This window comes from Macrobrachium rosenbergii, chromosome 12 (genome assembly GCF_040412425.1).
Source record: "Macrobrachium rosenbergii isolate ZJJX-2024 chromosome 12, ASM4041242v1, whole genome shotgun sequence".
NCBI lineage: Eukaryota > Metazoa > Arthropoda > Malacostraca > Decapoda > Palaemonidae > Macrobrachium > Macrobrachium rosenbergii.
In genome coordinates this window covers 30,372,378-30,398,883 of record NC_089752.1, presented here as the reverse complement: position 1 = coordinate 30,398,883, position 26,506 = coordinate 30,372,378, and the positions used below count along the sequence as shown (strand labels likewise).

Below are 26,506 nucleotides of genomic sequence, written 5' to 3'. Positions count from 1 at the left end.
ACGATTTCTTAATTAATTTTACGACAGGAAAAAAGATGATTCAATAATCAGTGGAAAACCACGTTGAATAATAAGGATAATTTAACGGAAAAGATGAAAAGAAAGAAAAGGTAATAAAACAGAAAGCCAATTTCATAAAGGGAAAAGACAAGGCAATCAACGACAAGGCGCGATGTCAATAGAAAGAAGCCACGATAAACGGAAAAGATCGATGCTGAAAGAAAAAATAGTAATTAACAAAAAGATATAATTTATGAAAAAGGGACGTGAGGAGATGATAATTTTCGAAATTAAAATAAACTTCAATGCTTAACTAAATTATGCGATGACTAACGAAAAGCCATGATGCATAAAAAAAGGGGGAAATGAACGTAAAAGAAAGGTAACGAAAACCACGGAAAATGAACGAAAGACAAGAAAATCGAGTTTGTCGCGGAGGCTCGTCAACATCGCGCGATGAGTTTTTGATTGAACAATCCGTCCATTAGGATAACAATGGCTAATCAGGCCAAGTAGGACATGGCCTCCTCTGTAATAGAAGTCGCGGGAATAAGAGAGAGACAGATGACACGTGTGGTAAGAAGGAAAGATAGGAGATAATTATATATATATATGTGTGTGTATGTAGATATATATATATATATATATATATATATATATATATATATATATATATAAATGTATGTATATAAATATATAATTATGTATATATATATATATATATATATATATATATATATATATATATATATATATATATATATATATATATATAAATTTCTGACTCACATGAGGATCGAACACAGGTCTTTCAATTGAAAGGCAAGGGCGCTGTCCACTAGGCCATACAAGTCAAAAGAAGTTGGGGAAAACACGCTGGTATGCAAGCAATTAGCTTGCTCAGGTAATTCCTTGGGTGCAGTTGCCCTTAGGTTCCAAGTTCTTTTGACTTGTATGGCCTAGTGGGCAGCGCCCTTGCCTTTCAATTCAAAGACCTGGGTTCGATCCTGATGCGAGTCAGAAATTTATTTCTGTTCCACACGTGATTGAGTGTTGATTATTTCTATATATATACATACACACACACACACACACACACACACATATATATATAATATATATATATATATATATATATATATATATATATATATATATATATATATATATATATTTGTGTTATGAAGGAAAGATCGGAGATAAATATATATATATATATATATATATATATATATATATATATATATATATATATATATATATGGGCATTAAGCTACAAACGTCCTTTAATATCCAACTCACTCTACCTCGGAAGTAATACATTTTCATATATGTTACCGAAGGAGAATTTTTTAGTTGATAATAAGTTCGTCGTCCCGTGGGCCCGAACCAACGAAAGACAAGAACTCAGGACTACAGTGACGCGGCTGACGCCTTTACCCACACGGCCAACAAGTGAGGTATAAGTTGATACCGACCCTCGCCTACAAATCCCCGTCGAACTCAAGTGTTTGTATTTAGAATCGGTATCAACCCACCTCTGCCATGCTGACCATGTAGTGCGTTTGTCGCACGTAGCCATATGAATGAATTTTTATCACATCACCGTGATTCATATACAAGCATTAACCTACAAACGTCCTTTAATATCCAATTCACTCTACCTTGGAAGTAATATATTTTCATATATGTTACTGAAGGGGAATTTTTTAGTTGATGATAAGTTCGTCGTCCCGCGGGCTCGAACCAACGAACGACAAGAACTCAGGACTACAGTGACACGGCTGACGCCTTTACCCACACTAGCTGACCAAGCCGGCGCTGCCATGAAAACTTGTGAACAACAGCCTACGGGTAGGCCCGTGAAAACTCTGAATAACAGCCTACGGGTAGTGGGAGGGAAGGGGAAAAGGGAGGAAAGAGGGAAGGAGGAGGGGAAAGGGGAAAGAAGTGAGAAGATAGAGGAGGGGGGGAATGGGGAAGGGGAGGGGGAAGATAGGGGAAAGGTAGGGCAAGCGGAAGGGGAAGGTGGAGGGGACGGGGGAAGGGGAGGGGATGGAAGGGTGAATGGGAGGGGAGGGAAGGGGGAGAGGGGAAGGGAGGAAGAAAGGGAAAGGGGGAAGAGGAAGGAAAAAGAACCGAAGAGCGAAGGGGAAGTGTGAGGGGAAGATAAAGGGGTAGAGGAATTCAAGTTCCCCTGTTAGAAAAGAATAAAATACATCACCGAACAGACAACAAATAAAAATCTTATTCTTCTACGATACGAAGACTGAAAAAAATGTGTTTATTTCGATGCGAGTAGTTTTCTAATGAGGGGGTAAGCGAGAAACATTCGGTCTGTTACTACTTTTTTCCGTGGCGAGAATTGTAAGGGCTGGCTGGTGTGGTGGTAGAAGTTGTATTTTGAATTACATTGCCTTATGACTGAATGAAAGTAATTCTAATACAGCCAAACACATCTGTTTAATTTTTTTGGATATACTAAACTGATTATAGGGTTTGCAGTGGGAGTAGTTTAATGACGTCATCAACAGAAACGGTGCTAGTTTTCTGCCCAAGGTACAGGTGACTCCCGTACAGATACTGAAGAAAATGTGAACAGCACCGGTTAAAACGGAAATTTCATTTGTTTTGTCTCTGTTTGTATTTCACTCACGGGGTAGGGGTTTGATTTTGGGTTATAAACCTTTCTGGGTTGACATAGGGGCTGCGTGCAAAATTTTGTCTGGGTCTGTCAAGCGGTTCGGAAGGAATTCTATAGCATCCAAACACACAAACATTCACATTTATTATATAGATATAATTTATTAAGATAAACCTGTATTCGACAGGAATAATTCCAGCAAAGTCAAAATGGATTTATATCTCACCTGATAGCTGGATGAATTAGTTCATGGCTCCTTTTCATCAAATCCACAGGTTCGAACTATTCCCAGTGTATATTGAATTAGATATTACTGTCAGCTGAAGCTGGAACTGTTATTGTAAACATTATATATATATATATATATATATATATATATATATATATATATATATATATATATATATTGCTTACAATAACAGTTCCAGCTTCAGCTGATTTGTCATTAACATTCATCCTATCCGATAAAATTTCCCTTAACTCAGTTGTTAATTTTGAGAGGAAAATATTAAACGCAGTATCTAACCAGATGAATTCCTGTAATTACTAGCCACCTCAGACAGCTGTTGTTTCTTCTTTACTTCGTCTCTGTTAATGAGCATTTGTGACAAAACTTTTGTTGTTGTTGTGGTTGTTGTTGTTGTGTTGTAAGATTAATCTGGCCTTCATCTAGGCTTGGCTTTATCACAACTCGGGAAAGAAAAAGCTGTTTTCATTTAGACATGGTATCTGATTGGCTGGTAGGTTTGGTCGGTGCATGGTGTTTCAAGCATAAGCTCTCTCTCTCTCTCTCTCTCTCTCTCTCTCTCTCTCTCTCTCTCTCTCTCTCTCTCTCTCTCTCTCTCTCTCTCGCTGTGGTTTTTGACTAGAAAGCATATTTGATGAAGCTAAGCAAATAATTTTTTCACCTCTTCAATATTCCTTCTTCGTTCTCTAATTACAGCTTCACAGCTGTGATTCCTACGCTCTCTCTCCCTCTCTCTCTCTCTCTCTCTCTCTCTCTCTCTCTCTCTCTCTCTCTCTCTCTCTCTCTCTCTCTCTCTCTCTCTCTCTCTCTCTCTCTCTCTCCTTAGTAAAACATTCTTCATCGTGTATTTTATTTGTACAAAATGCTAAAATGTTTCTGCAATGCGCCATGCTCTTGTACCTAAATTATTTAATATTGTACACCTACTGTTTATTTTGCATATTTGTTTGTTTATGGATTTTTTTTATTTAATTGTAATTAATTGCGCAACTCTTCTTTATTATCTACAGCTTTCTGCGCACATTTTGGTAATTTGACTGTTTTTTAATAAAACCTGTGCATATGAATGATAGTTATAACAACAGTAATAAAAACACATGCCCTTCTATTCACTGAATATTATTTGTCGTCGAAAAACATGCGCATTGCGGAAGAATGTGTGGCGTACTGAATCTTATCTTTATATATATATATATATATATATATATATATATATATATATATGTATATATATATATGTACATGTATATACATATATGTATGATATATATACATACATACATACATACATATAAACATACACACTTTTAACTACAGCATTGTTTCTGGATGTTGTCACAAATCTTTCTTCATCTGGGTCTGATGTATCTGCTCTGCACGCAGTGACACTGTCTGTCTTATCAATCATCAATCACCAACTGCTGACGGTCAGGTTACTGACAATGACAGTGCTGGGGTAAGTCGGTGTACATTATGTATATATATAATTATATATGTATATATATGTGTGTATATACTGTATATATGTATATATATCTTCGTATATATATCTATATATTCTGTATATATATAATATATAAATAAAAAAATATATGTACATGTAGATTCATATATATATATATGTAAATATATATATATATATATATATATATATATATATATATATATATATATATATATATATATATATGTGTGTGTGTGTGTGTGTGTGTGTGTGTGTGTGTGTTAGGAAATAACCTGTCTATCCATCATTTACAAATAACGTCTCTCAGAAACTGGATTTTTCCCGACATACTCATTTTATGTAACGTTTTATTTGTTTCTTTATTTGAAAAAGCTGAAACTTTAATTGGTCGTGTTATGTAATAAAGAAACTGATCTAATTCTAAATTCCTTTATTTCGTTTTAACGCTGAATAGTGGTCATAATAGCTTTTAATCTACACTCTCTCTCTCTCTCTCTCTCTCTCTCTCTCTCTCTCTCTCTCTCTCTCTCTCGCCTTGAGTGTCTGGTTGTTTTTATTAATTTCTACTCAAATTAACTGTTAATTGACACAAACCGGTTGATTATTGCTTTTGAGACTGTATACTTGTGAATCCTTGCCTCATTAGTGTCCAATAATTGTCATTATTACTTAATTATCTAGCCGGTAAGTGACTGTTTATTTCCCTAATAATTTTGTTATACCTTCCTACTGAATTACACTTGTATAGGTTGTGTATTATATGTGCATGAACGCTGCGTGTGTATATATATACTGGATAAGCAAGTATTTCATAAGCAGAGATAGTTAACCACACGAATTTGTCAACATTGTAACATGATGCGATAGGTCGTCCCATTTTTCAGGGCCTGTTTAATCACGTCAATTGCAGATTGCAGACTAATTCAAGCATGCGTGCACTGTCTATCTTTTCGCGTTACGTACTGAATGATTATTCAGTGCATGAACTCTGGACGTTTGTTATGTTGCCAAGAGGTACTTGCACCAGCTGCTAGACATGCTCATTAATTATTCGTATCGCATATCGCTGCGGCTTATTACATTTAATTGAGTCTTACTGTGTCTCCAGTCAAGGAGATGACTGATTTAATTACTTCATTACCATAATTATGCTTATTATTCTGCGTTTTTGAATGAATTGCTTTCAGCGGAATGCTCCTCATAATACGAGTCATTATGAATGATCCATCTATGTGTGCTATACGTCATACATTTATTTTATATTTCATTTCCGTAATTGGTTTTAGTGACTTACGAGGAGAGTGTTAATTATCCTATTTCGCCTTTTCAAGACTAAGGATATGTTACTCAAATATGTTACTGACAAACCACAACTGGCAGTTCTACCCATCAACCATGTGCGAGAAAATGACTTTTTTTGCTTTATTCGGTGGGTCCTTCTAGGATACAGCACAAGGTAACCCTGGAACAATAGCCGAGACTCACACTCACCGTAATCATTTCATCAACTCTCATCCTTGTCTCTCGTGCTGCAAATCAATCCAACAGTACTGATGAATACTAACCAAGCATCTAACATACATTTGCACATTGCTTTCGCCTTGCAGTCCTCAGAGGCCAAGCTACTCACTTGGATTCTATTGAGCATCGCCTCAAGAACTCACCTTGTGTACGACAGACGGAGTCCTCGTGACGTGAGAGCTGGGTGAGAGCCCATTGATCAGAACTCCGTGTTCCAAGAATGTCACCGTCCGCCTGGTGCTCTCTAGTCCGCTATTCATGGTCGACTGGCGGCAATAACGGATCGTCGGTGGCTGTAGGATAAAGTATTCATTCTAACGGGCGTTGTAGAGCTGCTATTTAGGGATATGTAACAAGGAAGTACCTCAAAGCTATTAGTTATTAACAGGACAGAATACTGGGACTGGTGAAATATGCACTTCCAAATGGGTACTAGACATCATCGGTGTAAAGAGGAAGAGGACATTTGCTTTATAAAAGATGGATAGATGCTTCCATTGGACATGCTGGATTCAAAGTGTTTCATCATACTAAATGGATTTTACTAATACAAGGAGAAAGTGTGCCTTGTAAAACGAGTTCATGGCAGAATCCCTAATGTTGATGCTTGTAGGTGGTACCTTTGATTTTCGGACTTATTGCTATATAAAGCACACACACACACACACACACACACACACACACACACACACACACACATATATATATATATATATATATATATATATATATATATATATATATATATATATGTGTGTGTGTGTGTGTGTGTGTGTGTGTGTGTGTGTGTGTTTTCATTTTATATTTCCTTCGTTCCCTTCTTCCTCCTTTTTCACACATGGCATCATATTGTGGAGAAGTTTGGTTTGCAAATGAATGACCTTCTATGCTTTTTTGTTTATGTGACGTTTTGTGCATTTTGAACAGCAATTACAATAACAGTGAAAACAATAATTCTTCTCAGATTTTCTCATCGTGGTCAAACTGAAAATTCTTACTCCTGCACAGTTTTTCTTGTACCAGATTGTCTGTAGAAAACTGTATGTACTGTAGTATCTAAGCTCAAAGCCAAAAGAATACTAAGATATAGAGACAATAAAAAAGATAAAACTGAGGAAAAGAAAGAATTTTAAATAAAAAAGCAACAGAAATGGAAAGACTTCAATATGTGTCCGGTGATAAAGTGTCTACACCAGAGTCAATATAGATAGGTCTTCACAACGTCCAAGCAACATATATTTCGATGGGAGGTGGGGGTGGGGGACATTCTAGTAGTGTCATTATTTATCTGGAATTGGACGCATCTGCAAACTCGTGTCAAAGAATTCTTTTAATGTGGAGAATTACCTGCCTTAAGCAACCTCCTCATTATCCAAGAGCAACACTGGAAGAAAGTCTTCCGGCCAGAAAGAGAGAAGACAAAACACGGAGCAAAGATATTCAGCGACTGAAGAAAAGCCCGAACGAACGAAGCCTTCATGCAAGCTCTCTCCTTTCGACCGGGGGATTAATGAACCTCTCCCTCTTTAGGCCAGCGATGCTTCACAAGGATCGAATAGCAGCGTCGGGTGTCGGGGTCCTTGATCTGAGGGACGTCAGGTGTGAATTGACTGAAATACTGAACTTCAGAAACGAAAAAGAAAAATGAAAAAATTGTTGGAATAAGAATAAGAATAAGAAGTCTATTAGAATGACATGATTAAAGAGGAATATTAAGTAGAAATGACAGATAAGGATACGAGGTAGATGACTGGAGGAATTACTCGAGAAATGGGGAAATCATCAGGGAAGAGCAAAATAGAGTGATAATGGAATGGATGGGAAAAAGACAAAGAAAGAAACTTAAAAATAAGGTGAAGTAATTGCTATAAAAATGTGTTCATGAACAAGAGTCTGGGAGGGCCGCAAAAGTTAAGGCAATTGGAAAGAATGTAATAAAGAAATGTTGGAGAGGGAGATAAAAGGAAGCCGATAAAAAAGAAGAGAAAAAGTCCAGTAGGATTTAAAAAGAATGAGAGATCGCAAAGGATCGAAGAGATTTCAAGTTGACGATCAAAGGAAAAAGAAAAAGGAATAATAAAGAAAACGATGGAAAATGACGAGGTAGAAGAAAAGAAAGAGTCTGGCGGGGGAAAGAGAAAGATTGGGATGATGGAGTTGTTATCAAAATGGAGAGAAAGAAGGCGCGAGAAAGACAGAGGGAAAAACTGATAAAGAAAGAATTAGGTGACTAGTTTCATTGCTTTCAAACAGCCAAGCAGCAGAGCAAGGCGAATAGTCAAAGAGGAATTAAAATAAATAAAGAAATAGATAACGAGAGTGATTGCTGAAGAGAGGAGCGTGGACGGGGTATGAAGACGGCAAGGAAAGAAAAGAGAAATGGGAACAGAAAAAACATAGAAAAGACGCATGCGAATAAAACGGGATTTAAATAATTCGTGTCGATAAAAAGATTTAGCTGTACTTTCCTACACGGGATTTAAAGTAATTCGTGTCGATAAAACATTTAGCGGTACTTTCGTACTGGATTCAGATAACTCTTGGATGGAAGGAGCTGCTAAAAACCTCTGAACATTGAACAGAGCCATTTTCTCTAAGTTACTCAATAAACGGGATTTGGTTAGCAAGTAAAAGAATTAGTAGTAGTAGTAGTAGTAGTAGTAGTAGTAGTAGTCTGAAGGTACACTCATTCATCCAGAGATAGCAGAGCGGTTTTTGGTCCACTAGCAAGACTCAAATGTGTAGCAAAAAAATAAGTAAAAAATGTGCCGAAGTTTCTTCAACTCAATCGAGTTTTCTGTACAGCGTATAATGCTGTATGAAACTCTCAGCCACGGCCCATGAAACTCTCAGCCGGCTGTGGTGGTCAGTGTTGTTACGGTGCCAGACGCACGATCGTGGCTAGCTTTAACCTTATATAAAATAAAAATTACTGAGGCTAGAGGGCTGCAATCTGGTATCATTGGTGGGTGGACGATCAACATACCAACGTGCACTCCTCTAGCCTCAATAGTTTTTAAGATCTGAGGGCGGACAGAAAAATTGCAGACGGATAGACGAAGCCATCTCAATAGTTTTCTTCTACAGAAAACTAATAGCTTACTTGAGACAGGATAACATACTTCACTATAACATCAAGCGCAGGAATTCAAGTCCGACACCTATAAAGACCATGGTTCTGAGGTCATGCCACTCCCAAAGGCCAGGGGTCATAGCACACCCGACACCCGAAAGTTTGAGAACGCAGCTTTCTCCGACTCTTCGAATTAAATGAAATTGGAATTTTGACTTTAGAAAAGAGTTTTTTCTCGCCATTCGTGATGTATGCGTTCGTAATTATAACGGCCGACAGTCCGATAGTGAAAACAATTCATCTGTCATTCGGATGGGCACCGATTGTCCTTATCTAGCAAAGGATTAGTGCAATAGAACGAATGGAATATAAAATTTAGTCCAAAGACCAAGCGCTGGAATATATGAGGTTATTCAGCGCTGAAAGGGAAATTGAGAGTTAAAAGGTCTGAAAGGTTAACAGGATGAAAACCCAACAGTTGCACTATGGAGAGGGTGGAAAGTATGATGGAAGATAGAGAGTATGAACGAAGGTACAGTAAAAGGAATGAAAGGGGCTGCAGCTGGGTGCCGAAGGGACGCTGCAAAGAACCTTAAGTAATGCCTACAGTGCACCGCGTGAGGTGCACTGACGGTACTGCCCCCTGCGGTGGTAAAACAAAAAATGAAATTAGAAAAATAGGAAAGGTTATGTTCAAACATGGAGGAAGCTGTAGACCAGCCTCTTGAGAGAAAAGTGGTTATCGATAACAGGAGACACAAAAGGATGAATGGATTTCCAGGGCTTAGTATAAGGACATATCAGTTATCCTTTACCTCTTACCTGAAGATATATTTCGAATCAGCAACATAAGACGTCAAATTACATGCACTTGAGGGTTCTCGTTAGAAAAAAGTTATTGAATAATCGAACACACAAAGAGGCGTCAAAAGGATCAGAATTTACCATAAGGTATGTCAGTCAACCTCATTTCGGTAAGAAAAATTAAATAAAATCAACAGAATGGTGGCTATTTTTTCGACAAATTACCAGTTTGCCTTGCTTTCTGAATGCTTTTAAAGACAGCTCATAAAGAAATATCGACTACGAAAAATACGAAGATAAAAATCATAATAAACCTGTTTAAAATAGAACCTGAGACCTAGTTTTGAAAATTTATCTTCCTATTTTGGTTATATTAAGTATTCCACGTTTTTTTCGAATTAGCATATCAAAGGATCCAAGGATACTTTTTTACCAAATATGTGGTAGGAAACCAAAAACATGGTCCAGAGGGAGCAACGGCCTTATTCCATGAATTTTTCACTATACAAAGAAAGATGCCATAAATATTTAAATATATATGTGTGTGTGTGTGTGTGTGTGTGAAAGAAAACGACGCACATAACAGGACGATGATAAGATAAAGGAAGTTTCAAAGCGCCAACTGGTAACTAAAAGAAATTCTGTTTCAGTAAAAATTTGTTACTATAACTCAAGCTGATTTCCAGTACACCTGGATCTTAATATTTCCATGTGTCCGCTTTTCTACTTACGGTAAACAAATAAAGTCTAGATTTTCTATCGGAAATACCTACTGTAGAAACTGGGTAGGGTTTTCCTGTGAGTGAATATTCGTAAGAAAAAATATGAAAGTAACCAGAATTGCTTGGTTATTATTATTATTATTATTATTATTATTATTATTATTATTATTATTATTATTATTATTATTATTCAAAATGTATTCAAGGTCACATGGAACAAGCCAAAAAGTCTACTAACTTGTTGAACAAGCTTCCAAGTACTTGAGTACCCATGTGTGAAAAGAGACAAATCAGTGTGGAAGGAAAATGAATAAAGTAAAATACAGAAGCAAAAGCAGATAAATAAACACGGAAGAATAATCAAATACGTGAAATGAACGAAATTAAAGCTGCGGGTTCATTAACCAGTTTTTCGAACCCCTGTTTATTTTCCACTTACCGATCTCGACCCATCGTCACTGGCTCTTCCCCGCCCGCCCAGGTATTCTTGGTACTGAGACACTACGCAGAGAACGGTGTAAATCTGAAATTAAAAAGGGTAGAACTTAATTCCCTAATTCAGTGTAAAACGCAATAAAATATGACACAAGAGGAATACTTGACTTAGATCTTTGTGAAAATAAAATAGAAAACACAAGAGGAACACTTGACTTACATCTTCATGAAAGTAAAATAGGAAACACAAGAGGAATACTTGACTAAGATCTTCATGAAAGTAAAATAGGAAACACAAGAGGAATGCTTGACTTAGATCTTTGTGAAAGAAAAATAGGAAACACAAGAGGAATACGTGACTTAGATCTTTATGGAAGTAAAATAGGAAACACAAGAGGAGTTCTTGACTTAGATCTGTATGAAAGTAAAATAGGAAACACAAGAGGAGTTCTTGACTTAGATCTTTATGAAAGTAAAATAGGAAACAAGAGGAATTCTTGATTTTATGAAAGCAAAATAGGAAACACAAGAGAAGTTCTTGACTTAGATCTTGATGAAAACAAAATATGAAACACAAGAGTAATACTTGACTGAAATCTTTATGAAAGTAAAATAGGAAACACAAGAGGAATACTTGACTTAGATCTTTATGAAAGAAAAACATGAAACACAAGAGGAATTCCTGTCTTAGATCTTTATGAAAGTAAAACTGGAAACACAAGAGGAATTTTGACTTAGATCTTTATGGAAGTAAAATAGGAAGCACATGAGGAATTCTTGACTTAGATCTTTATGGAAGTAAAATAGGAAACACGAGAGGAATACTTGAATTACCTCTTTATGAAAGGCTATCTGGATTGAGCTAGACCAGCGATTCCCAACCAGGGTTCTGTGGAACTCTAGAATTTCGCAGAACTTTATCAAGGGCTCCGCTTGTCAAAATTTCGGCCAAGAATGGCATAGTTATGCAAAGAGAAATAAGCCCAAGTGTCACACTGAAGGTAAGTCTTATGGTCGTTTGGTAATGTGAACTATCTTGTGATTCAATGGTAGATTATCTGTGATTCATTTTAAGAAATTTATTAGCTATATATATATATATATATATATATATATATATATATATATATATATATATATATATATATATATATATATATATATGTATGTATATATATACATATATATATATAAAGGGATGTATGTATGTATGTATGTGTGTGTTTGTTCCACCATAACTCTGAAACGAATTGAGCAATTTCAGCCAAACTTGGTGTACATATGACTTACTACCTTTGAAAGAATACTGTGGGGATAAAACAACACTAACACCAAAGGGCACCAAAGGGGGTCGGGGTGGGAAGGGCTTCCCTGAGATGGGGCTGGTTCCTGCCCGTTGACTTAGTAACTAAAGAAACTCTACAGGTTTGTCATACCTCATTTCGGTATGCATATGACTTACTATCTGCAAAAGAATACTATGGGGTGGTAAGACATCACTGGCAAAAGGGGTAGGGGTGGGAAGGGGGTGATATGTAAAAATAACCGAAAACGACGGATATTAGCATCTAATCCATAGTTTTCGATGTCGCTGAGGTGAATAGTGACACTCCCGATGCCTTTTAAGTCCAAGTTCAGCCCCGATAGGAAGGGTGGTGAGAAGGGTGAAAATAAATTGTCAAAAATGACAGATATTAGTGTCTAATCCATAGTTTTCGAGATTGCTGAGATGAATAGTGACACTCACGATGCCCTTTAAGTCCAAGTTCAGCCTCGATAAGAATGGGGTGTGAGAAGGGGTGAAATATAAAATGTCATAAATGTTGGGCAGTGTGATTGAAGCAACTATCTTAACAGGAAAGGGAGAGAGAGAGAGAGAGAGAGAGAGAGAGAGAGAGAGAGAGAGAGAGAGAGAGAGAGAGACCTTACCTTACAGTTCGTTCGGGTTGCCCCAGGTCCCTGCCTCAGTGTGAGACACCTTTGATGTCTACCAGAGAATTGCTAATGCATCTTCCGGTATATTTTGCATCTTCCAATCTTGGATGGTCTGGGATGCATCTTATATATTTGTCGAGCTTATTCTTAAACACATCTACGCTCACTCCTGATATGTTCCTCAGATGAGCTGGTAGCGCATTGAATAGACGCTGCATTATCGATGCTGGTGCGTGGTGGATTAATGTCCTGTGTGCTTTCCTTAGTTTTCCTGGTATAGTTTTGGGCACTATTAATCTACCTCTGCTTGCTCTTTCTGATATTTTTAGCTCCATGATGTTTTCGTAATTCCTTCTATCTGTTTCCATGCCTGAATGATCATGTAGCGTTCTCTTCTCCTTTCAAGACTATATAAATTTAAGAATTGTAGTCTTTCCCAGTAGTCAAGGTCCTTAACTTCTTCTATTCTAGCTGTAAAGGACCTTTGTACACTCTCTATTTGTGCAATATCCTTTTGGTAGTGTGGGTACCATATTATATTGCAATATTCAAGTGGACTACGCACGTACATTTTATAAAGCATAATCGTGTGTTCGGCTTTTCTTGTTTTGAAGTGCCGGAACAACATTCCCATTTTTGCTTTGCATTTTGCCAATAGTATTGGTATTTGATCATTGCATAACATATTCCTATTCAGCATCACACCAAGGTCTTTTACTGCTTCCTTATTTGTGATTGTCTTGTTATTAGGTCCTTTACTGTATATGCATATAGCAATCCTTCTTTATCACCATAGTTTATTGATTCAAATTTATCAGAGTTAAATACCATCCTATTTTCCTCTGCCCATTTATACATTTTGTTTAGGTCTCTTTGTAGCGAGTTCCTATCTTCATCACAAGTAACTTCTCTACTTATTCTTGTGTCATCGGCGAAACTTCTCACTACCGAGTCTTTAACATTACTGTCTATGTCTGCAGTCATAATCACAAACAGCAATGCAGCTAACACCGTACCTTGTGGCACACCGGATATTACCGTAGCTCCATCTGATTTCTCATCGTTTGCAATCACTATCTGTTTTCTGTTTTGCAAAAATTCTTTTACCCATCTTCCTACTTTGTCAGCAATGTTATGTTTTTTAATTTTTTTCGCTAATATATTATGGTCTACCTTGTCAAAAGCTTTTGCAAAGTCTAAGTAAACCACATCTGTATCTTTTTTGTTTATCATATTTTTATATATGCCTTCATGGTGGACTATCAGTTGGGTTTGTGTACTTTTTCCGGGTACAAAACCATGTTGTTCTATGTTAAACAAACTATTTTTCATTAAATGTTTCATTATATATTTTTTCATTACCCTTTCATAAACTTTCATAATATGAGATGTCAGACTCACAGGCCTATAATTACTTGCCTCTAGTCTTGATCCACCTTTGAAAGTAGGGGTAATATATACTAATTTATGCTCATCATAAATCTTGCCTTTGTCTTAATAATATTGCGAGTGGCTTTGCGATTGAACGAACCACTTTCTTTAACAAAATGGCAGGTACGCCATCTGGTCCTGCTGCTGACCCATTTTTAATTTCATTAATAGCCTGCACAATATCGGCTTCAGTAATATCTATGTCTGATAAATATTCACTATTTTCATCTCTTATTTCTGTATCATTATCTTCATTATCAGTTCTAGGTGTAAATTCACTCATTCCTTTCTGCTAATATGTTACCTATTTCCTTTTTCTCATTCGTTAATCGCCCTTCAGTTCTTAGAGGGCCTATTTCTACTCTTATTTTATTCATCTTTTTTGCATATGAGTAAAAAATTTTGGGGTTTTGCTTGATATTTTGTAGGGTCCTTTCTTCTAGGTCCTGCTTTTCATTTTCATTTGACTGTATAATCTTTTGTTCTGCATTTTCTATCTTACTTTTTAGTTCCATCACTTTCCATGCATTCTTTTCTTTTGCAAGACCTTTTTTCCACTTTCTGATTTTCTGGAACAAGATCCTTCTGTCTCTTGGTATGCATGACTGATGTTTACTTTTCTTCTTCGGTATATATATATTTTTCCACTATTTCCCCTAATATTTTATATAACAATATATCCGTATTTACCTGTATATTGTCACTTACGAATATGTTTTCCCAGTCTTTGTTTAACTCTTCATTTATTTTTTACCAATTTATATTTTTACTATAGAAATTGTATTTTCCATATCCTTCCCACTTTTTCTTCTCTTGCTTATCTCTGTTTTCATGTGCTTTGGAACAGACTGTTAATTCTATGACATTATGATCCAAAATACTCGTATTATACACTATTATTTCTTTAACATAGTTCACCTCATTCACAAATACTAGGTCTAAAATATCCTTTCTTGTTGGCAGGTGATTTATTTGCTGAATGTTATGTTCTAGTAGCATATCTAATATCTTTTCAAATTGCCTCTTATCTTCTGCGCTACGATTACTCTCCTTTTTATATGTATAAATACAACCACAGTCTCCTATTCATTCTTTCCATTCCTCGAAAGGAAAGTTAAAGTCTCCGGATAGGAGTATATTCCAGTCTTTGTGATTTCTACATATATCATCCAATTTGTCAATTATTATGTCAAACTCTTTAGTATTAGGGGTCTGTATATTACAATGTTTACTAATTTTTCAGATTCAAATTCTACTGCTATTAATTCACATTCTGTGTTACTATATTTCTCACAGATTTTTCCTTGATTTACATCTCTCTCATACATCACGGTTCCCCCTTGATTCCTATTTTTTCTATCTGATCTATAAGTTTGGAAACCCTTTTTCTGATCATCATTACCAGTCTCTTGTGAGTACCATGTTTCACTTATATTCATTATATCTATTTTTTCAGTTTGGGTTAGTTCTTCTAAGAACTCTATTTTTCTTTTTGAGTTACTCGAAACTAAACCCTGTGCATTCATCACTATGATGGTTTGTGTTTTATCCCCATTATCTAATATGGGTAATAATAAGGATTTTCCCATGTCTCTTTCCTGCTCTGATATGATGTTCTTTTCTTCATTTTCATAACTTCAGACATTAAAAAATCCAACTTTTCCAAAATAGTTGATCTTCCATCTTCATAATTCTTCATTTTGTGTTTGTATCTGCATCTATCTCCATATCTGCACCATCCATTTGCATCATAGATACATTGCTTGGTTGCACTGTACCTGGGTGCTGATGCCTCATATCGTGGTGCTGACATTTCATAACGTGATGCCGGCTTGCTTTTTTCCTTCGTCTCATACTCTTTATTCCTTTCTTTATTTGTTTCATTTTTACTTTGATTTTTGATATGTATTTGCTTTTGATTTTCGTTCTTCATGGCAACCTTTTCCTTCTTTCAGCTTCCTACATACTTCTGGATGTAGATCGCGGCATTCAACCTCATAGCCATCTAGATATACACATTTGCCATAAATCTCATAGTTGTGACATATCTTGGGATGTTTGTAATGACATCTTTCGCCGAATCTGTAGTTTCCTCTTTTCATAAGAGTGCAGATTATGTCTTTCTTTTCTTTTTTTCTCGCTCTTTCCCTTCAATATGTATATCAGGGTACAGCCTCTTTGGGATTTTTTTGTGTTGTCGTTTCATAGTTTATTTCTTCACATGTATGCTGTTGTATTGCCTCATATGTAGAGTCTATGAGTTTCTCTGCATCCATACTCTTATCCTGTTCTTTGTTTTCATTATTGTTTTCTATTTCTTCAGTCTCATTTTCTTCTATTTCATTTTCCTCTTCTTCCTCATCCTCAGTTTCATCATCCTCGACTATCTGTACATTAAGTCCTGACTTAATAACATTGTCTATCCATATTAGACATGTTGAGCAAAATACTTTTGTGTCCTTTTTTTTAGAGGGAGAGGAAGTAAGAGAGAGAGTAGAGGGGGTGTTAGGGAGGAAAGATAGAGAGAGAGTAGAGGGGGTGTTAGGGAGGAGAGAAGAGTATCAGTTGTCATTCAGAGTTTTCCTGTGCAGTGCTGGGTTGGTCAGCCAGTATATATATAAATATTGATTAAAGAACCCAGCACACAGATATAAATACAGCTGGACTACATGTCTGGTCATTGTACAGATACTTGACAATGAAGACTATTTGTCCTAGAAAGCTTGTAACTTTGAATAAATATCTCCACTAGATACCATCCAGTTTGAATGAGGTCCTGTTAGTAATATATAAATATATATCTATTTTTCTATCTATATATAGTATATATGTATATATATATATATATATATATATATATATATATATATATATATATATATATATAAGTGTACCCATAGATTAAGGTTCCTTGGAATGTGAAAAATTGTTTCAGGAGTTCTTGAAGGTGGGGAATCACTGTTATAGAAATTTGTGTTTAATGCCTTTGTGGATTCCAGCTTAGACTGAAATGCATAGTGCAAAATCATGAAATGCAAAATATTCTGAAATACATTTGGAACCTCTGAGTCTGCTATCTTCACGGAATGCTGTCATAACAAATCAAGATATCTAGATTTTACTTATTCCTGAAATACAAAACCATGCTTCTGAATTTCAAGCGATGCATTTGAGTCTGCTATTATGAAATGCAGTCTTGATTGATCTTCTTGATATCTAAATGTGAGGGAAAGGTTTTCTGTTTTGGCTGTAACAACAAACGAGAAACCATAACAGTCGGCTTTGATCTATCAGTTATTTACAAAAGCATAGTGAACAGGCCAAGTGGCTTTTCTATAATACAAATAAATATTTCTATATATGTTTATATATACACAGTATATATGCAAGTATGTTAGTATGTATGTATATATACAGTATACTCGTATATATAGATGTATATATATATATATATATATATATATATATATATATATATATATATATATATATATATATGTATATATAAATATACATATATATATTGTCAAGGATATATCCCTCCCTCCTGTAGATGCCCGTGCATCATTAATCTTGCAATGTAGTCTGCTATTCATTTGGGCTTTCGGGCCGGGAAAATTGGCGGGCGAAAGACGGAGACAAGCATAGTTTGAACTAGATCAGGGCTGTTAGCACCAGTGTATAGCAGTGTAGGAAGCCCCACCCATCGCCTGATTCTGGGAGACAATAGGCCTCCCGCTGTCAACCCCTTTTCACCCCCATCACGTGATGTAGGAGCATTTAGGTATGGGGAAAGTTAATAGGCATAGTGGGAACAGCCACCAGGTAGGACCTTAACCTCTAAGTAATTGTATGCTTTTCCTCTGCCCTCTTTGCTGGTTCTCGTGACATATTTGCCGGAATGTTGGACTAAGGATGAGGTCCTACAAGACGCTGCTGGCTGGGGAAGCATCTGCGTTCTCATCTTCTCACTGGGTGGACCTATCGCCCATCTTCCCCACTTAAACTGGTTGAAACTATCGCCGATGAATAGCTGAGTCAATTGTTGGCACTGCAAGTATCAGACAAAGTTCGTACATTGCAAATAGTCAGTAAACCAGTCCTTCCCCTTCCACTAAAAACCCCTTAAATTTCCCATTTCCTTAAGCTTTAACTTCTTCCTCCACAAAGCAATTTTCCCTTGTTAAGAGTCCTGCCCGGCCTCCCATATCTCGCCATTAATGTGCCTTGAATTTCAGTAGAGATCCCTGGATAATCATCCATTTATCCCTCTCCCAGTGCACCTTTAGGGCAATCTAGGCTAAGTAATACAAGTGTTTAAATTTTCTCTTTGTGTGATTGCGAGCACATGTTCTCATTATTAAAAGCCCAATCAATTACGATTCCCATACTGTGCTTACGTGATTTCCTTCTAATTATCTGCTGGGCTGCGTAGTGGTTAATATTTAACATGTACAATGTGTAACATTTATAGGGGGATTCCATTTCCTTCAGTGTGTGCCGCCGTTTCTAATCCGGGACCTCTCTTTCAGGAGAGACAAGCTGCTCATCGCACTCTGTGCCCGATAATTCTGACTGCCTTTCAAATCCTGAACTATTCCTGGTCGTAGTCCGATCCTTGAAGTCCATTGTGGCCTCGCCAAATTTTATATGAATTATTTTCCCCATCCTGGAGTTCAGTCCGTTGCAGTGTACTGACTGAGACTATTTAGTGTAATCGGGGCATGACTAAGCTATCATTATTGTAACTGGAATAATTGTATTGCACATTGGCCCCCCTTATTACTCAGCTTGCTTGTTGCCAGTCATTGCATTATTGTTCTATGTGTCCAATTAATGAGTCTGCCCATTGGCTACCATGTCGTTTTGTTTGTCTCCTTGTTTCATTGCTAAGTCTCTGTAAATAAACCCCCGTAAATTGTAAAAGAACTCTAATTCCAAATGGTGACCTTCCTCATTTAATGGTAAAACCAGGGAAAATCTAAGGTAAGTTTCAAATAACTTTTCCTTTGTTCATAATATGGGCACACTTGGTCCCTTTGCAGTCACCAGCTTTAAATTTGTTCAATTCTTCCCCCAACCAAGAATCCCAGTTTATGACAATATTTATATATATATATATATATATATATATATATATATATATATATATATATATGTGTGTGTGTGTGTGTGTGTGTGTGTGTGTGTGTGTGTGTGTGTGTGGAACAGAAATAAATTTCTGGCTCACATCAGGATTGAACCCAGGTCTTCCAATTGAAAGACAAGACCTCTGCCAACCAAGCCAAACAAGTCATAAAAGAAGTTGGAACCTAAGTACCACTGTACCTAAGGCTTCACTTGGGCAGGCTAAATGCCTTGCATACCAACGTGTTTTCCCCTACTTTCCGACTCAGCAGTGACCCAATTGACAGCATTTCATTCGTATTATCCTTTGTAAGTGAATATGATAGATAATCAACACACAGTCACGTGTGGAACAGAAATAAATTTTGACTCACATCAGGATCGAACCCAGGTCTTTCAATTGAAAGACAAGACTGCTGCCAACCAAGCCACACAAGTCCTAAAAGAAGTTGGAACCTAATTACCACTGTACCTAAGGCTTTACCTGGGCAGGCTAACTGCCTTGCATACCAGTGTGTTTTCCCCAACTTCCTGACTTGGCAGTGACCCAATTGACAGTATTTCATTTACTTACTGTACAGTGGTACTTAGGTTCCAACTTCTTTTATGACTTGTGTGGCTTGGTTGTCAGCGGTGTTGTCTTTCAACTGAAAGACCTGGGTAAATATTGCTGTTCGACCTCCCTTCCTCGACTCTCAGTAGAATAGTGAATTAATTTTCTATTAAAACCAGAAAGACAATGTAGATTTCTCACATGAGAAAGAGGAATGTGGGAGGAAGCAGGAGTTGTTTTCAAACTAAGATCGCCAACTGACCGGAGGGGGGAGGGGGTGATTTTAACTCATAATCGTCATAAAGGGCGATAGGTTTTGCTGGGCCAGACCTTAGACATACTGTTCCGAAAACCTACTTTTCTTTGACCTTTATACTGGTGAGCCTCTTCTTTCCAGACAAGACCTGCAACCAAGCCCCCAAAGTAGGCTCTGGGGAGGAGCTTGAAGACAAGCGACTGAAGTTAACCCTACATCGCCAGACTCTCAGCCCAGCTATGATAAGGAACAGAAGTGTTCAGTGCTGTCTCCAAGCACTTTTGTTTCTCCCCCCTTTGTCTATATCGCGGGGGACGATTGTTATTCCTAACAGACCAAGGAATCTTAATGCAACTGATCATTGCATTATTCAACCCAGTGGTAAGTCACATTGTGACAATTACTCCCAGTTTTCTTTCCCTTCAACTGAATCTCTCATTTTCCTTGTTCAGACATTCATCTCTTAAGCAGTCCCTAACTAAGGACCCCTAGTAAAGCATATCCCATTTATGAAGTCATACATTAAGTGCATTCATTGTTGTCTAGTGAAATCACATAACTTATCTTCCATGGTGTTTAAAGTACTATTCTAGATATAAGATTCATCCCTTGTGATTAAATAATTGCTAGTGAGAGCTTCTTTAGTGTAAGCTTGTTATCTGGATACTTATTTTCCGGAGCCTGAAAATTCCCTCTTGCTTGGAGAAGAATGTGCATCGTCAGTGCCAAGAAGCCACAGTTCAACGTTCACTGAATTCAGCTGCTGTATAACAGCGACTGAAGAGGCTTATTAAATCTGTTGCGATCATTTCCCTTTAGCATTGCGGTATCTGCCCTGGTTAGGACTAATATTTTAAGCTGCTGCTAGCTCCTGTAAATAATCCACTTCCTTTTATTTTACTTTTGTTGAAACTGCTTTTCAGTAAGTTTACTTAATTAAGCCACGTGGTTGTATAATAAACTATATTTTGTAATACTAGTTTTCGGCTGGCGACCTAATCCATTTCATTATCCGTCCTTTAGAGCTTTATGTGGCCTTAACTGGCAGAGTTATGTGGGGCTTAGGTAGAGCAAGGTAATATAACTCAATTTAATCAATTATTAGAATAAATAACCGACCAACCCCACACGTAATATATATACATACATACATATATATATATATATATATATATATATATATATATATATATATATATATATATATATATATATATATATATATATAGGCTATATATACATATATATATATATATGTATGTATGTATATAGAAATAATCAACACACAATCACGCGTGGAACAGAAATAAATTTCTGACTCACGTCGGGATCGAACCAGGATAGCGCCCTTGCCTTTCACCTGAGAGACCTGGGTTCGATCCCGACGTGAGTCAGAAATAATATATATATATATATATATATATATATATATATATATATATATATATATATATATATATATACACACACATATATATATATATATATATATATATATATATATATATATATATATACACACATATATATATATAATGCAAAAGTTCACTCCAGGCAATGATACAGGCGACAATGAGGAAGCAAAGTAAATATCAATTAACGAAGCAAATCGTTGATCTTAATCACTGGGTATTTTATTTACGCGTTAAAATCCATCACCAGGGACTGAATTATGAAAATGTGATATAAAGGAAGCTAGGAGAATGACTCCACTTAAATTTCGTCTCTGGTTTATTCGTTGTATCTTCTCTGGAATTACTGGAATCTCTGACCATTCTGTGATGCGGAAATTTTCGTTTTAAGTTAATGACTTTTGCACTTGTTTCATTTAGAGTTTTACATTTTGAATAATAATAATAATAATAATAATAATAATAATAATAATAATAATAATAATAATAATAATAATAATAAGGAAGCTAGCCAAAAAGAAAAAAAGAGAAGGAAATAGAGATAAGATGTAAGTTAGATAAAAAAACAATCCATTTGATTTCATTGAGAGAGAGAGAGAGAGAGAGAGAGAGAGAGAGAGAGAGAGAGAGAGAGAGAGGGGAGGAAAGGGAATGATTCAGGCTAAACTCCAGTTGAATCAGAGTTCATCCTTTCAAAGGGAATGTTTCAATAAAGGTCCCGTTCCACGGAACACGTGGACCCTTGACAGCGCGAGTGGAACTCAAAACGAAAAGCGACGAAGTGAAGATGATAAAAAATTAGCAGAGCTCGAGGAGGAGGACTAGCGACGGGGCATGGTATATTGGGCAATGCTCTTCAGTGACTTTTTTTTTGTGGAGGAAAGATTGAGATGGACATGGCTGTCAAAAGCAAGCTTGCTCTGTGATTGATTGATTGATTGACATCTGTAGACTTGTCTTACAACTTGGTTCTTGATGCCGGAGGACATCTTTTTGTGTACTTTAAATAATCTTACATTTTCTTTTTAAAAAATCCTTATATAAAAGATGTATCTTGGACATCCTATTCAGGGCGCTTCTAGAAATTGCGTCTTAATAAACTTCCCTTTCAATAAAAGTTTCTATGAAGTCACCCACGCAAGGAGAACAATGTCGATATAAAGTATTTTATTCTGATAGAGTATATCTGTTCATGCTGTCTCCAGGAAGGCGTCTATCAATAACTTCCGTTTCAATAAGGTTTAATATGCAGGCGCCCCAGGCAAGAAAAACGTGATGTATATGAGAAAAATAAATCCATAAACAAAATTATATATGAGAAAAATAAATCCATAAAGAAAGCATATGAGAAAAATAAATTCATAAACAAAATTGTATATGAGAAAAATCAGTCCCTAAACGAAATTATATATGAGAAAAATCAATCCATAAACAAAAAATATATATGAGGGGAAATAAATACATAGCCAAAATCATATAAGTGAAATAAATCCATAAACGAAATTATATATGAGAAAAATAAATCCATAAACGAAATTATATGAGGAAAATTAATCCATAAATAAAACTGCCTATGGAATTCTTTAGATGTTATAGCAGGACCCAATGGGATGTTTAGAATAAATGGCCAAAAGGTATGATTATATTCTCATTTAAAATTTCAGGAGTCTAATGATAATGTCCCTTTAAAGTAAAACCCGTTTGGACAGAAAAACCATTGACCTTGACCTTGTTTTACGTAAAACCCGTTTGGACAGAAAAACCATTGACCTTGACCTTGTTTATCGCAAGCCTAGGGCAAACAAGAGAGAGAAGACAAAAACAGCGGATGCCAAGTTTAAAAAAGAGCGTTGTTTGAGCCTCCCGACAAAAGAGAAACGATAAGGAACAGAAAAAAAAGAAAATATTTCCCTATCGTTACGAGTAAATAGCCGTGTAAATACTTATAAATGGAGATGGCTCTTCGTTACTGCCCATTCAGAGGGTTTGGGATTTCACGGGCTACAAAACAATGTTTTATAAAACATTTCTATATAACGAGGAAAACTCTTAACTATATGCATAAAGGGAATAACTAGGCTTTTGATATGCAAATTCAGGTGTGACAACTTTTTCCTGTACCGTATATATATATATATATATATATATATATATATATATATATATATATATATATATATATATATATATATATATATATATATACTGTATATATATAAATACATACATATATATACACATATATATATTATATATATATAGATACATACATACATATATACATATACACACACACACACATATATATATATATATATATATATAGAGAGAGAGAGAGAGAGAGAGAGAGAGAGAGAGAGAGAGAGAGAGAGGCAGCGACGGGAAGTTAATGAGTGCTGGTGAACAAGGCAAAAATAGACCCCTACAGATATCTTATCCATTCTCTTATATTTTTATATATTTATTTATTTTTAACATCGTGAGGTAAGTGGTCATGATATGGCAATCTCTGCTCAGCACATGGTCATTTTTAAGGGGTAACCACATTTCTTCATTGTCTCTCAACTATAGGAAGGGTAATTGGTCACCTGTGTTGGGGGAAAGGTGATCAAGGAGACTGAATGAATTGCAAGGGATAAGACAGAAAGCAGAAGGACTAACAGGAAAAGAGACGTGTAGGATTAGTCAAATACTTGATATGAAACAGTTTATTGGGATACTTTTGATTGAAGGAATATGACGTATGCATCATACATATGCCAGGAGAACTGAAAGAACTATGAAATGAAGTGTACTAAGGATATATTGCCTAGAACGCAGTTTACTGAGAGCGATTAAAAGTTATTATGAAGAAAGCAAGGCTCGAGTAAGAGTGTGTAAATGGTTGGTCCAAAAGCTGCCCTCAGATAAAGGTGGAAAAAATGGAAGAGGTTGTTTCTTGTAAGTCTTAGGGAGTAAATGAAATAGGCAATGGTAGGAAGTTTAGGAAGTGAAGTGGAGTGTCCAAAACCGCAAAAATTTACTCACTTGAAGGGATTATTAATCCAGCTCTCCTGTAGGGAAGTGAATTGCATAAAATGAATGAAAGCTATTGAGATGGTCTCAAAGTTTATGTAGAATAAGAAGACAGAAATAGTAAAAAATGCAAATTAAACAGTGTTAATATGGAAAAGCTTGCACAGATGAAAAGTTGAATTAGCCTATAAAATTGTCTGGTCATGTGGAGAGAATAGAAAACGGGAAGTTGGAGAACACGGTGTAAAAGCGTTGTGAGTAAAGACAGGGAGAAATAGCAACAGTTGGCTAATGGACTGAAAAAAGTGTTTGACGGGCAGTACCTCAGTATCGAGGAAGAACAAGTGTGCTGATGCAGAAAAATCATAACAATAAAGCAAGAAAGAAAAAAATATGAACCTATATGATTAATCTCTCTTATCCTTAAGAATTACATTTTTTTACCCGTTGCAATTTCAACATATGATATTAATAAATAACAAATACATTCCTCTCCATGTCGTCGTCTCCACTAAGATAGGACGGGGCTTGGGGTGATGCAGGGAGGGAGAGTCATCGGGATAGAGGGGTGGGGTGAGTAGGAGGTGGCAAGAGAATGTGTCAGAAAAGAAGGAAGAAACTTTAATCAACTCCTTCTATCATGAATGAATGCTTTTGAAAGAAGACAGAATAAAGAAGTATAGAATCAAAGGTTCCTCTCACATAAAGAGTTCAGGATTACGTGTTTTTGTTACGTTTCTCATTTTCTGCAGTTTATATTTTCTTTTTTTGTGGAAGTTGCATGAGTTCCACTTTAATATATATATATATATATATATATATATATATATATATATATATATATATATATATATATATATATGTGTGTGTGTGTGTGTGTGTGTGTGTGTGTGTGTGTGTGTGTTAAGCACTGGATGAACAGCGGAACTTAAATATGAAGAAAATAACTTAAGCTGCTCTCCAATGACTGGAGGTTTGTAAGAGCATAATGAAAACTATAGCAGAACGAGGATTCCAAAGCCTACTAGTGCTGGGAAATAAACCTTTGACGAAACCATGAAATAAGAATTAAGTCTACGTGCACTTTCATAATAATTTTTTAGGTAAATTCAATATATTCTATTGATGATAGGTATCAAGGTTACAACAAGAGATAGTTAGCTTGTCCAACGGTAAAATGAAATGTGAAGATCCCCAGTAACGGAAAATTTCATGGTTATTTAGATAATTATAATTTATTTGTTTATTTTATGTTACATTTACGTTGGACGGCTTAACAATATTGGTTTGTCAATGCTCCTAGTTTCACAATAGACGACGACTTCATGTGACACATTTCCAGGGAATCGAGAAATGCAAACGGGTTTGCCAACAAACACTGTCTCCTGCTCCTAACTGTAACTTGAATGACGTTGTCGTGTTTCTGTGCATTGTGCTTCATAACATCCAACGTCGTGTTTCTGTGCATTGTGCTTCATAACATCCAACATCGACGTATGTGCGTGAAATTTCCTAACACGAGCCTTTCAACTTATGACAAAATGACCTTCCACTTCAACCTAAATAAACTAATCAGATGGAAGACGAGTTTGTTCTAATGGTTTCATAATTGGAACGGACTTAGCATGACATGCACCTTTCTCATGTCATTTTTTTTTCATTAAAAAGGCGTTACGAGTTTTCTCATGTGGAAAATTAGTTATTCGCAAGTTTAATGAAAATTAAACAATTGCATCTACAGCCATTGCCCTAACATTAGTCGTCTTGTACTGGACTGGAGAACGACTTGATCTAGGGCTAGGTCGAAAGCCTTCGGGAGAATAATGGGTATTAGTGTACTGTACATTTGAAATAACAACTATTTAT

The 26,506-nt window shown here is 36.1% G+C and overlaps 1 protein-coding gene across 2 annotated transcripts in view; it reads right to left on the bottom strand.

The window, feature by feature from the left end:
• LOC136844489 (uncharacterized) overlaps window positions 1–26,506 on the bottom strand; it is a 190,819-nt gene that overhangs the window by 14,544 nt on the left and 149,769 nt on the right. Inside the window, exons 6-7 of one of the 2 annotated variants that reach the window (XM_067113775.1) lie at window positions 10,916–10,999; window positions 6,021–6,170 (exon numbers count right to left, since the gene is read on the bottom strand). In XM_067113775.1, coding sequence (XP_066969876.1) covers window positions 6,021–6,170; window positions 10,916–10,999 — 234 coding nt within the window. The remainder of the gene's footprint in view (window positions 1–6,020; window positions 6,171–10,915; window positions 11,000–26,506) is intronic. The other variant, XM_067113776.1, reaches the window with a different exon arrangement.